The 15,201-nt window shown below is 41.7% G+C and overlaps 1 protein-coding gene across 1 annotated transcript; it reads left to right on the forward strand.

Annotated features, from left to right (window-relative positions):
• The first annotated feature begins 9,239 nt into the window (after positions 1–9,239).
• LOC120025469 (diacylglycerol O-acyltransferase 2-like) lies at positions 9,240–11,545 on the forward strand. Its single transcript, XM_038970024.1, has one exon. It carries the CDS (start codon positions 9,358–9,360, stop codon positions 10,336–10,338), a length of 981 nt encoding a protein of 326 aa, XP_038825952.1. The 5' UTR covers positions 9,240–9,357; the 3' UTR covers positions 10,339–11,545.
• Positions 11,546–15,201: the final 3,656 nt, after the last annotated feature.

Here is a 15,201-nt window from a genome sequence, read left to right on the forward strand (position 1 = left end):
GTTTTACTTTAGTGCCTTATTACAAACAGGATGCATGTTTTGGAATATTTTTTAGGCTAGCCATAACAAAGGGGTTGAATAATTACTGACTCAAGACATTTCAGCCTTTCATTTTAATTAGTAAAAATGACAAAAAATATCATTCTACTTTGATATTATGGGGTATTGTGTGTAAGCGAGTGACACAAAATCTCAATTGAATCCATTTTAAATTCAGGCAGTAACACAACAAAAAGTGGAAAAAGTCAAGGGGTGTGAATACTTTCTGAAGACACTGTACCTATGTGTGTTCAGGCTCTGGCCCAAGCCATCGGTTTCTGGGACCAATCAGAAAGGTTACAATGTGTTTGCGTTCTAGAAATCGCCGGGGAGGTACTCAGATCCAGACTCAATGCGGAGAAGAAACTAATGTCTGTGGGCATGACGTAGCGTTTGGCCGGAGCAAGTAGTTTCGGCAGCCTGGCAAGGCTAAAGTCTCTAAAAAACATCTCTAAAAGCCTCTACATTTTAAACATGACTAATTTCACATTCTTCATCATGCAGTCTCTGAAATGGCAGCCAATAGGCAGTGAGTGGGGGACTTTAAGTGAGTGCGTTCTTTAATTCAGGATTCTAAAACACAGCGGGAGTTCTTTGCGCTTGGCGCTAATCAAAGACAGGTATGTTGCAGCAGCCTTCTCCGAGCAGATCAATGCCTGGTACATATTTAGTCCTAAAACTGAGGGGCTCAGGCTTGTTCACACTCAGGACACATTAGAAAACAGAGAGACTGGAGAGAGAGGGAGACATAAAGGGAAGGAGAGAGACAGGAGAGCGAGATAGTCAGAGACAAAGAGGGAAAGAGGAAAGGAGAGACGGAGGCGGCTGATGTGTCATATTCATTCTATTGAAGCACTATCTCTCTGTCTCTCTCTCTCTCTCTCTCTGTCTCTCTCTGTCTCTCTCTCTCTCTCTCTCTCTCTCTCTCTCTCTCTCTGTTGAAGAGGACACACACTGACTCACACTGCTGCAAATGAAAGAAAATACATTAAACAGATCCATTAAATGTGTCTTATTCTCCGTTCAAACAGTGTTGCAGAGGAACAAAACAGTTTAGGACTGTAACGATGAGGGATAAACAAGAGTCAGTGGCAGCCGCATTAGACTTGTGCTTCCAACATTTGATTTGATCTGTTGGCTTTGGTTTAGTGAGGCATTGGTGATTGTTTGGAGAGCTATTTTTCAGTCAGAGCTGGAGGTAGAGAGCTGTATATATCAATGCCTTGGTGAATGAATGAATGACTAATAAAGCAGTCTTGCGGAAGGGTTTCTGTGTGCCAGGGATTCTAGAAATATTCAGTCAGTGGTGATAGTCTCCAGTCTTTGAAACATCTGGTGCAGAAATTCAGAGCTATACATTAGCCTAGACACACACTGGGAAAAACAATGCATTGTTGTACAGTAGAAGTCGACCCAACTGGAACTCAACCTACACATGCACACGCACCCGTACACACACACCCGCACACGCACCCGTACACACACACCCGCACACGCACTTGTACACGCAACTGCACACACACACACCTGTACACACACACCTGTACACACACACCTGTACACACACACCTGTACACACACACCTGTACACACCTGTACACACCTGTACACACACACACACACACACACACACACACACACACACACACACACACACACACACACACACACACACACACACACACACACACACACACACACACACACACCTGTACACGCACCCACACACACACACACACACACACACACACACACACACACACACACACACACACACACACACACACACACACACACACACACACACACACACACGCACGCACACACACACACACACACACACACACACACACACACACACACACACACGCACCTGTACACGCACTCGTACACACACACCCGCACACACACACCTGTACACGCACCCACACACACACACACACACACACACACACACACACACACACACACACACACACACACACACACACACACACACACACACACACACACACACGCGTGCGCACCTGTACACGCACCCGCACCCGCACACACACACACACACACACACACACACACACACACACACACACACACACACACACACACACACACACACACACACACACACACACACACACACACGCGCACACACACACACACACACACCCACAAACAGACAAAAATACTCAGGCATTGAGGTACTGGTGCAATGCAGTAAACAGAGCACAATTCTTTCAGAAACTGGGAAAAGCTGCCAGAAAGAGCGTTAGAATGTTAGAACGGTGGAATATATATTCCTTGACAGGTAGTTCAATTTATGGAGCTACTTCAGTGACGTCCCTCTGAGCGGCTTGGTGTCAATGTCGATGTACCGTAGCTGAGGATTTTGTCGTATTGTACAACTCACAACACCTGAGGCTTGAAATTCAAGTCCCTTTCTTGCTTTATTTCTCTCTCTCTCCACTCTCGCTCACTTTGCAGAAAAGGGACATTCAAAAGTCCACCATCCAATTCACTTTATCAGCAAGAACTGACTTTTCTGACATTAGAACAAGTGAGCATAAAGCATTACACAGCACATTACAGGAAGCACGATACCAGTTGCACACCATTTAACGTATGAACAGGCCCACCATGGAAGTACAACAGCTTCTAGATATCACTCTGCAGTTGAATTAATATACACTATAGACCATCTCTTAATGGAAACAGTGAATTGGTTCCAAGGATAGCTACAGACATGTGGTTGCTGTTCTGAGAGCACGTACGTATATTCCATATGCCAGGGGTGTTTTATCTGCAGAGTACGGGTGTGGGTGCAGGCTTTTCTTCCAGCCAAGCAGGAAGACATAATTGTCGACTGAAGATAATGATTAGTTCTATGTCAAATCGGATGTGTTGACGCTTGTCTGGAACAAAGCCTGCCCTCCCACCAGCTCTCTGTGGATATAACTCTCAAAAGAGTGATGGGAATGTTGAGGAAACCCTTTTATCCACTATTGAATAAGAGGGAAGCTGCAAGTATTCCACACTAAAAATCAATGTTCCTAGCTGAATTGTCAAAGAGTCTCTATTGAAACCAATTTACAATGAAGATTTTTCTTGAACACATTTCCCTCCTTGTTGTATGCACTGTTTATGTCAGTGTCAGAGGGTGATTTGACTGGCTCTGTAGTCTGGTTGTGTCTGTCCTGTCTGTCTTGCTCAACCAACCATGAGCTTCCCCCTACGAACTGAAACAAGAAACCACAGCTAGACCCTGTCTGCAGACACCGTCTTTGGAACGCTAACAAAGTGTTGTTCTTAGAACCTGTTTTTATTTTTTATTTTTCCCCCCTGGGCAGATCATTATTGAAACCAACCATTGTTTGATGGTCAGGCTATGCTGTATCGAAGTTGGTTCCTGCAATACGAACCAAGCATTTCCAAAACAATCCTTAATGTTAGTCAGTGACCTTTAATTCAACCTTATTTTAAGCTGAAGAGAAATATCACCTAACATTCTAAGAACATTCTATGTTTGCTGAGATTCTTCCTCCCAGCCCTGCTGCCTCGGTGGGAAGATTCTCTTCTCTGTGACAGTAGTGGGCTCTTAAACGGTGACATGGTGTCATACAGCCGCCATTGTGGGCAGACAGGGATCAGCCGTGTGTCTGTGACATTTGATTAATTGTTCAGCAGTCTTATGGCTTGGGGGTAGAAGCTGTTAAGGAGCCTTTTGGACCAAGACTTGGTGCTCCGGTACCGCTTGCCGTGTGGTAGCACAGAGAATAGTCTATGACTTGGGTGACTGGAGTCTTTGACAATCTTTTGGGCCTCCCTATGACACCGCCTAGTATATAGGTCCTGGATTGCAGGAAGCCTGGCCCCAGTGATGTACTTAGCCATACGCACTACCCTCTGTAGTGCCTTACAGTCAGATGCTGAGCAGTTGTCATACCAGGCGGTGATGCAACCGGTCAGGATGCTCTCGATGGTGCAGCTGTATAACCTTTTGAGGATATGAGGACCCATGCCAAATCATTTCAGATTCCTGAGGGGGAAAAGGTGTTGTCGTGCCCACTTCACGACTGTCGTGGTGTGTTTGGATCATGATAGTTTGTTGGTGATGTGGACACCAGGGAACTTGAAACTCTCGACCCAATAGGGTCAGCAATAGGGGAGTGATTGCGTCCTACAAGAGCACAAAATGTGTACATTTCTAGACTTTGAAAAACAAGTCAGGTAAAGAGCTTTGTCAGGTAAAAATACAGTGTTGTATTTTGAGACAGGCTTGAATAAGCTTAGTAGTCAATAGGCAGAGGGTAGAATAATGTGTCTGATTCTCTGTAATAATGGTATGGGAATAATAATGCATTTTATATTGTAAAGTGGTTTCTTGCATCAAACAACACAACAACAGTGTGTGAATAGTGGATAAACAGGTTAATGTCAAGCCCTGTGTCACGAATGTTTGTAGAATTAACGGACCAAGGCGCAGCGTGCGTAGAGTTCCACATGTTTAATTAAAGAAACTCATCAAAACGAAACGTGAAGTCAAATTCAGTGCACACTGGCAACTACACACAAACAAACAAGATCCCACAAAAACCCAGTGGGAAAAGGCTGCCTAAATATGATCCCCAATCAGAGACAACGATAAACAGCTGCCTCTGATTGGGAACCATACCAGGCCAACATAGATGTATAATAACCTAGATAACCCACCCTAGTCACACCCCGACCTAACTAACATAGAGAATAAAAGGCTCTCTATGGTCAGGGCATGACACCCTGCATGTTTTTTTCTCATGGAATGTAGGCCACACATTGGCTGCTGCTGTGGCTGAATGATAGAACAGCTCTTTCCATGTTACAATGGGATGCATGTTTTCCATTGTTTTTGATGGTAGGACACTCTGGAAGGCCTACATTATGATCAAATAGCCACAGTAGCCTACTTGGCCATTGTTAAAACTGTAACTTAAAGTGGGTACAGCCTCAGTGTTCGCATTAAATGTGCCTTTGAAGTTGCACAGAATTTTCACAACATTCAAGTTTGTGCTCAGCAGATCTGAAATTTGCCCTGTGCTGAAAAAAATGAGAAGGAACATTAATAATCAAAAACTGTGTAATATCGAAGATTAACAATAATTTCTGTGTTAAACTATTATGAAACCACAATGCCTTAGAGAAACACAAAAAAGGTTTATATCCATAACATATTCCTATAGGGCCCGATTTAGATTTCCGAAATTAAGCCTTATCTTACACACGCCTTTCCTACACACTTCTCTGTAGTTGGTATTCAGACTTACCTTATGAAGGTGCGTAACGAGCTTTGCAGGCATGGTTCCCTTGCACGCGCTGAATAAATGTAATTGAACATCTGAAAACCCTCCCACTTGCCTGCCAACAGATTTTCTTGTGGAGTTTTCATTCAATAGGTTTTTAAGTACATTTATCATAAGCCATCCCTTTAAATACAGTGTACCTTTTAGTTAGAATTTTGTCTACAGACTTAAAAGAATATATTGAGAGAATGGGTTCAGAATATTAGGGATCAATGAAACATTTAAATATTCGTCTCCGTTTCGGCAGCAGTTGGTAGATGTAAAAAATACTCTGATCTTGTAGATTATTTAGGGTTAGGAAAGTATTTTCGAATCATAAAAAACAGGTTTGGAGAGCCCTTACGCACAAAAGAAAGACAACTGTGTTTTGATTCATTCTGAAAATTGCCACATTCAGTTCTTTAACACATGGAAGATTAGTGTACATAGAATTATAATAGGGAGAATAGTGTACAATATTAGGCTATACCCTCGTCTATTGCCTGCACTAACCATGGAACTGTGTGATGACACAGTCAAGTATTGTGCAATGCTTCAGGTTCAAACTGCTTGGTCTGCGCTCCGCTTCATAATGATTGAATTAGCCTACATGTCTTTTTTTATATTATCCTCAGCAACAACCACATGGCTGTGACGGCGTTTACAGAGGAAGCAAATGAAGGTAAACTAAACAATGGAATTAAATGGAATTATAATGTAGGCTATACCAACTGAAGGGAACTAACAGTAAATTGAATATGTTTTGTGTCACGCGGGACTAGGTGAGCGAAAGAACCAGACGCAGAGAGAGAGAGCCGCTTGGGAAAAATATTCCTTATTTTTACTTTTTTACAACAAACTGAATAAGCCCGAACATCCAGGGCGCAGTGAAAACACTTGCCAAACACCCAACATACACACACGTAACAAAAACACATACTTCACCATGTCACACCCTGACCTAACTAAAATAATAATGAAAACAAAGATAACTAAGGCCAGGGTGTGACATTTTGTTATTAGGCCTACTGACGGTCGATACTGATAGTGACTAATATTTAACATGATAGAAACAGGAAACAGAGAAAGTCTCGGTAGCCTATAATTAAGACATTCGAGGGTGCCCATCCCTGCAAGTTAAAAGGCTGTACAATTTAAATTCTGCACAATGGCACAGCATTTCATAAACTACTGTGGGAAAGGTGATATGTTGATATGATTCAGTTTGCTGCCATGTGACTGGTTTCACATTTGTCTCCAGTGATTATAAGGTAAAATAGATCTAAAATAAGTGTAAATTATATACACAATTCCCTTATCTAAACAGATTACTCATTTACCTAGCTCTTATCAATAGCTCTTATCAAGTTGGAAAAGACAGTGCATGGAGAATGGTGTAATTTCTATAGGAAAATTTTTTGTTGACGCTATTTCCACGTGGAACTGGTAGGTTTGCTAGACCTTATTCATGGTACCCTCATGTGTAAAGGTGATGGAATTATTAGGGCATTAAGTCAAGATCAGAATAAGACGTATCTGTAGACACACCTCCACAACACCTTAATTTATTGGACCTGCACACAAAAACAAATAGCAGGTGAATAGCATGCTATTCTCACGCTTAAGTTCAAGGTCAGAATACGCAGAGAGAGAAAAGTGCATAAAAAGGGAATTATGTTCCATTTACGCGTGCTTAACTCCGGTTGGAATCGGGTCCATAGCGAAATGCTTATTAAAATGCAACAGAGGATCTGTGAAAAGGGTACGCCTGGAGACAGACCAACCTGCTGTAGGAACATTTGCTCAAGACATCACAAGGGAACACGGGCAGGGAAAGTACAACTTGAAAGACCTTGGAGAGGGACTTAATGCAATATGCCCTGTCAGAGTAATGCAATAATGGTATGTGTGTTCTTGTAGTACATTTTTCCTGTTAGAGGGCATTGTCATGACTGTTGTCAGCAAATTCCTCTAACAAAGATTATAAATGGTTTTATTGTTATATTTCATAGTCTCGTATAGGGGTAATAAGTATGTTCATAAATCATATGTTTTTTACATTTCAGCAGACTGTCACGTTCCTGGCCTGTTTTTGTTACGTGTGTGTATGTTGGGTGTTTGGCAAGTGTTTTCACTGCGCCCTGGATGTTCGGGCTTATTCAGTTTGTTGTAAAAAAGAAAAAATAAGGAATATTTTTCCCAAGCGGCTCTCTCTCTCTGCGTCTGGTTCTTTCGCTCACCTAGTCCCGCGTGACACAGACACTCTAATCCAGAGCAATTTGGGTTAAGTACCTTGCTCAAGGGCACATCAACAGATGTTTCACCTATTCAGCATGGGGATTCAAACCAGCAACCTTTTGGTTACTGGTCCAATGCTCTTAACCACTACGGTACCTAATAAGAGCACAGTGAAGTGTTATTGTTGTCCTTTCTACTCTTTGTATAGGACAAAACCTTACACAACTGACCATAAGTGCACTTATTAATCACATAGATTCGACTGGGAATGATTGTTAATTGACTACAGCAATAACCGAGCCAGCAAAGATCCATTCCATCGATTTTAACATTTAAAATCAATATGCATTTGGACCGTGAGGGGAGACTTCTGCATTAAGTAATTGATGTTTCATGGGTTAAAATATTCTGCCTTTCCTTGTCTGTGAACTAATGCCACACACACACGCACACGCACACGCACACGCACACGCACACACACACACACACACACACACACACACACACACACACACACACACACACACACACACACACACCTATATCTAGCCACTCCATGCCTCACAATGCCTCACAATGATGATGGGTGGGGCTGGGGTGTGGGTGGTGATGGGTGGGGCTGGGGTGTGGGTGGTGTTTGGTGGGGGTGGGGCTGGGGTGTGGCTGGTGTTGGGTGGGGGTGGGGCTGGGGTGTGGGTGGTGATGTGTGGGGGTGGGGTGGGGCTGGGGTGTGGGTGGTGATGGGTGGGGCTGGGGTGGGGCGGTGATGCGTGGGGGTGGGGCTGAGGAATACAGAGGGGAGGAAATAGAACACACACAAAAAATGAGATCTTTTCAATGCCTGCATAAGCGTTTGACGTCAACATTTTTTATTTAACTAGGCAAGTCAGTTAAGAACAAATTCTTATTTACCATGATGACCTACCCCAGCCAAACCCTAACCCGGACGATGCTGGGCCAATTGTGCGCCGCCCTATGGGACTCCCAATTGCCGCCGGGTGTGATACAGCCTGGAATCAATGTTTTAATCACAGCCAATCATGTCAGATTTCAATGCTTGTCCACACTGAAATATACTTGAGATTGAAACATTGCAACTGACTAACATGATTTTCGAAACTTGCCAAGCAGTCCATGCATTGTCTGTCTGCTGTGAGCTGTAACTCGACAGTCTATGGAGTTCAAACCTTTGATTTGACTGCTGATCCGGGAACTCACCAAGGGACATAATCTTCCGCTCCGAGATGTGTTCTCGTAAACAGATTATCTCAAGTTACGATAATAGTATTGTTAATATAGTTACATGAAGACATGGCTAAAGGTCAATCAGATTTGTGAACATAATCCCTAGCTGTATATTGCCACTTTCCATGTTGTCTATTGTCTGTAACTTGTGAGGTGTGGAAACACTTTGTTGCTTTTATGGATTTTGTCTTGTTGCTTTTTGTACTGTCTGTGCGGTTGAAAATTAGCCGGCTGGTTAAAACTGGTACTTTTACTGAAACGTTGATTAATGTGCACTGTCCCTGTAAAAATAAAATAAACTCAAACTATTAACTTGGTGCGCTGTAAATGGTTAAAGACTTTGGACTCTGTCATGTTTATCAAAGTGTTGCGGGAGTGGAAGTGATTGTTATCTGCAGCCTCACTGGAACTGTGATCAAAGTACATTCACACAGGGTACTGGTGCTCTCAGGAAAGTTGCACTTGTTCGCGCAGTCACGCTGTGAACAACTTTGGGAAAAGGACAGAAAAGGTTGAAGGGATGAAGCAAGAAAAGACTCAGAGGAAGGATTTCCTGGAGAATATCAGTGTTCTGCAAGCGGTGCTGACAGTCCCCCTCTTTGGTCCGGCTTGTATTGGGTTGATGGTGTACCTTATGTTTACGTCTCTGTGGCTGCTGCCTACTCTCTACTTCATATGGCAGTTAAAGGACCGGCACACACCTGAAAGAGGGGGTAGGAGAACTGCATTTGTGAGAAACTGGAAAGTGTGGAAGCACGTAAGGGACTACTTCCCAATGAAGTTGGTGAAGACAGCGGAGTTGAACCCAAATAAGAACTACATCTTAGGGTGTCATCCACATGGGGTCTTGAGTCTCGGAGCCTTTACTACTTTCACCACGGAGGCCTGTGGCTTTATGGACCTCTTCCCTGGGGTGCGCTCCTGTCTCTGCATCCTGAGTGGCCTCTTCAAGATCCCCCTCTACAGGGAATATGTCATGGCCACAGGTTGTTGTCCAGTCAGCAAGCCCAGTCTCAAGCACCTTCTGTCTAAAAGTGGGAAAGGCAATGCGCTGGTGATTATTATAGGGGGTGCTGCTGAGTCTCTGCTGAGTCTGCCTGGGGTCAACGCTGTGGTTATGAAGCAGAGGAAAGGCTTCGTCAAGGTGGCCCTGGAGTTTGGGGCTGACCTGGTGCCCGTCTACTCGTATGGGGAAAACGATATATTCCGCCAGGTGATCTTCTCAGAAGGCAGTGTGGGCTGGAGGTTACAGCAACTCTGTAAGAAGATCATGGGCTTTGCCCCTTGTCTGTTCATGGGTGAACGCTGGTTATGGATGCCTTACCACTGCCCTGTCACCATTGTCGTGGGTAGTCCTATCCCAGTGCCAAAGAGGCCTTCTCCCACTCAGGAGGAGGTGGACCACTATCATGGCCTATACATGGAGTCCCTGGCCAAGCTTTTCAATAAGCACAAAGTCAGCTGTGGACTCTCAGACAGCCATGAGTTGCTGATCACATAAGCCAATCATTTTGACAATGTGAATGAGGTGATTTGTCATGGTGTCCTTCTGTCTGTACTGTAGCCCACCGATCTCCACAGTGAGTATGTTTACATGCACGGTAATAATTCTATATTAACTGATCATATTGATTATATACTGATTTTGACAGTACTGCGAGTTTGGCAGTAGTCATGATTATCTTAATTGGCGTAAAGTAATAAGCGAAGTAAGCATAAATGGACTAAAATACCTATATTTTTTTGCAATCTTTTGAGTTATCGGGATTCCTTAATCAGAGTTCCTTAATCAGAGTTCCTTAATCAGAGTTCCTGCGGTGTAGTTGATCTGCACATGTGCTTTCACAAGCAGCACGATCCTCCCTCTTTGGCGCATGTGAATTGAATTCATATAATCCGAAAGTATGCATCTAAGAAATAGGTTTCACATACAAACTCTATATTTCCGAAGTCAGAATCAAATAGGCTTCCCAAAAAATGATATGATTGCTGTGATAGGACCTTTATTTTTATTGGTCATTTTCTACATTTCTTTAAGTCCCATCAGGCACCCTTATTATCAGCTGTCCATGTAAACAGGATATTTAGGGAATTCTTTCTTCTTGCAAAGCATAACAATGTTTTAATCAAACTATTATATCAATCAGAGTATTCACAACGATCCAAATATTGAATGCATGTAAACATAATCAGTGAGAATACTCGAATGAAAGCATTCCAACTCAGTATCTGATCAAGCGATGTCCCAATCATTGATCCCTGGATCCACCAAGCTGCCTGGCTAATTGGCGCATAGCGTTGACTGCATTTACTGTAAGAATGAATTCAAGGGGAAAATGTATGTGCTTTATATGTAGCAATAATTTAACCATGAATCTGAATACCATTAATTAAGATCCACTCAATTTCATAACAAACAGTGATTGATTGTGTGACTTAGGATTTATGAAGAAATACTGTGCTTACATGTTGAGTATAATCAATCAGACTTTGTAGCCACCAGCAGCACCTGAGCAATGTTAATCAGGGATCATAACATTCTTTCAAGTATAACAGTTGACTTTGAATAACTTGCGCAGTAGAGCTGCCGAGTACTGACTATTTGCAATACAGTAATATATAGAAATGATGTATTTCTGCTGATATGTATTTTAATAAATTTGGCTTGTGGTGAGGGTTCACTTTGACCACAGGATTTTGCCACAATGTATTAATTTATTTAATCCTTCCTGTGAACTGCGAAGTGGATACAGATAGCTGCAGTGAGAGGTTTTGGACATGAACAGAGTGGGAGTGTCTTTCAGTGCTATGATTCACAAGCTGTAGAGATCTATCATAACATTTCAATATTTCTCTCTCATCACATACACATATTAGGCATACTCTTCTCTACAGGACAAAGTAGTTGTTACCCAACTATCCCAATCATCTTTGACATGGAAAATGAATCTACATTTAACATACACTACCGTTCAAAAGATTGGGGTCACTTAGAAATGTCCTTGTTTTTTAAAGAAAAGCACATTTTATGTCCATTAAAATAACATCAAATTGATTAGAAATACAGTGCAGACATTGTTAATGTTGTAAATGACTATTGTAGCTGGAAACTGCTGATTTTTTAAATGGAATATCTACATAGGCGTACAGAGGCTCATTATCAGCAACCATCACTCCTGTGTTCCAATGGCACGTTGTGTTAGCTAATCCAAGTTCATCATTTTAAAAGGCTAATTAATCATTAGGAAACCCTTTTGCAATTATGTTAGCACAGCTGAAAACTGTTGTTCTGATTAAAGAAGCAATAAAACTGGCCTTCCTTAGACTAGTTGACTATCTGGAGCATCAGCATTTGTGGATTCGATTACGGCTCACAATGGCCAGAAATAAAGCACTTTCTTCTGAAACTCGCCAGTCTACGGTACATGCGTCTTGTTCTGAGAAATGAAGACTATTCCATGCGAGAAATTGCCAAGAAACTGAAGATCTCGTACAACGTTGTGTACTACTCCCTTCACAGAACAGCGCAAACTGGCTCTAACCAGAATAGAAAGAGGAGTGGGAGGCCCCGGTGCACAACTGAGCAAGAGGACAAGTACATTAGAGTGTCTAGTTTGAGAAACAGACACCTCACAAGTCCTCAACTGGCAGCTTCATTAAATAGTACCCGCAAAACACCAGTTCCAAAGTCAACAGTGAAAAGGCGACTCCGGGATGCTAGCCTTCTCGGAAGAGTTCCTCTGTTCAGTGTCTGTGTTCTTTTGCCCATCTTAATCTTTCCTTTTTATTGGCCAGTCTGAGATATGGCCTTTTCTTTGCAACTCTGCCTAGAAGGACAGCATCCCGGAGATCATTTATGAAAACCTGCTTCAGAGCGCTCAGGACCTCAGACTGGGGCGAAGATTCACCTTCAAAGGTGCTTCAACAAAGTACTGAGTAAAGGTTCTGAATACTTATGCAAATGTACTATTTCAGTTTTCTATTTTTAATACATTTGCAAAAATGTCTAAAAACCTGTTTTTCCTTTGTCATTATGGGGTATTGTGTGTAGATTGATGAGGGTAAAAAGGATTTATTCCATTTTAGAATAAGGCTGTAACATAACAAAATGTGGAAAAAGTCAAGGGGCATGAATACTTTCCGAATGCACTGTAGACAATGTAAACCATGTTAGCCATTGTGTAGCATTTAGAGTAGAACAAAAGCTGGCTACTCTACCAGACAGCTTAATGTCATGAGTGGTGACAGGTTTTAATTATAAATATGATTCTGCCTCAGTGCGGGACCAAATACACATGTTAAAATCTAAATCATTGCAGTTTTCTGTCATCAAAGCACACATACCTATAAAAATACATAGATAGATATAAATATATACTACAGTAACCTACTGGTATTCAGTATCTTGAAATGTTCTGGCATCTGGTCATACAAAATGCTTGCCTTTATGCAGGTCATCAATAGACCATCAAATAGAAATTATGAATACATAAATCTAAAAACAGACGAAAAAGAATGCCATTTATAATATGCAGAAGATTAATTCAGAAGTCCAGAGGGCTGCACTCCGCAAAGCTATAGGCTATACATATACAGGCTACTGTTAATTAGATTCCCAATTGGAATTTTATGCAGTAGCCTATGGAAAATGCGACCTCATCAAATCAAGGTGCTTCTAATGAATATTGGAATTAAATATAAAAATTCCCATTTAAAAGTTAGTCACAACAAACAGGCTAACACCCAATGCAACACTTAAAACAGATAGCCTAGTCACAGGTGTAGGCTACAATATCAAATGTAACGACACATTAATTTAGGTGGCGATTTATCCTTCAGCCTAAAATAACCTATAGTTATAGCCATTTCCTGTTCCACCTACTGAGGTGACCTCACCTCAAGCATATGCTCAATCTCAATTCACTCAACAAGTGAAAAGCCGATATCGATGCCGACGACCCTGTCACAGGCAATCAGACACTACTGGAGAGTATCTTCTCAATACACAAAACAAACAACGAAATCTTTGAGAAATTAACAGGAACAATAAGAATATATTCACAACTATTTAGGTGAAAACATTGAGTTTATACCTTTGTCTCCCTGCGAGAACGTCGGATCCATTTCCAGAGTTACACAGGGAACCAGAGGGTTTCGCCCATTCTACCTTCCCCTCTCCCCTTCAATATCAGCACATATTGAAAAGACAAGACAAGGACGAAAAGGAAGAAATGTTGAGAATAAAAGGTTAACTTGGGTCTTCAAAAATGGTAACAATGCAGTCCTCGGTTCAATGAAATTGGCAATGCAGAGAGACTGGCTCCAACCGCTCGGCGCACATCGTTGCGCGTCTGTGTGTGCTAGAGTTTATGGACTCAACTGGTAGAGGAAATCACCGGGGTCCCCCCATACACACTCCATCATACAGCTAGGGAGGGAGGGGCACCCATACTGAATTTGCGCCAGTGATGCGTTTTTTAAATAGATTTTTTCTAGAGCAACAATTGGAAAGTATTGGTCTATTTTTTAAATAGCGAAGAAATATATATTTTTGTTTGTATTTGATTAGGACTATATATTTCTCATTGATAGGCTTCTACTGATATAGGCCTATAAGTCCATGGGAGATGGTAATCAATCAAATACGTGTCTACGATGGAATCAGTGAAATTACGCACAGCTTTCTCAAAATACAGTATGTCAGTCTATTGATATTTTTCGATTGATAAAACACTCTGTCAAAACTATTTTTACACAGTCATGCATTTTCAAATCTACAAAATGGAGGCTTAGATGTAATATTGGACTCAAACCATTTCTGGACACAATAAATCCTCAGGGAGATTATGTCATCAGTATATGTTCTCACATTGAGTGGGTGAGGCAAATCAATTTCCTGATTTGATATAAAAATATTTACAAGCAATAATCCTCTCATGTAGATATCTATGCAGATGAGAATAGTCTCCAGATATCTTATTCCCCTTCTCTCTGTGTAATTATCCATACATTGTGAGTAAAAATAGCATATGAAACAGACACAGGGTTCTCAACTGCACCAGATATACTCTGATAATGGCAGGGTTTGTTTTTTCAATTGAAATATATTTATATTTGACTTAAATGGCACTGAGCTTTCCATTGGTCCTCATAATGAAGAGTGATCATGAAGGGTTGTTTTACTGTTAAAACAACAGTTATGTTTCCTATTAAGGCTACCTAGCTGGGCAGTTTGTGCTTTGATCTGAAATTGCACTACGGTGACCATTAACTAAGGAAGCTCCACAACAATCAGTTGGCCCTCTATAACCTTATGTTACAGCCTTATTCTAAAATGGATTCAATTGTTTTTCCCCCCTCATCA

The sequence above is a fragment of the Salvelinus namaycush genome, chromosome 31 (assembly GCF_016432855.1).
Source record: "Salvelinus namaycush isolate Seneca chromosome 31, SaNama_1.0, whole genome shotgun sequence".
NCBI lineage: Eukaryota > Metazoa > Chordata > Actinopteri > Salmoniformes > Salmonidae > Salvelinus > Salvelinus namaycush.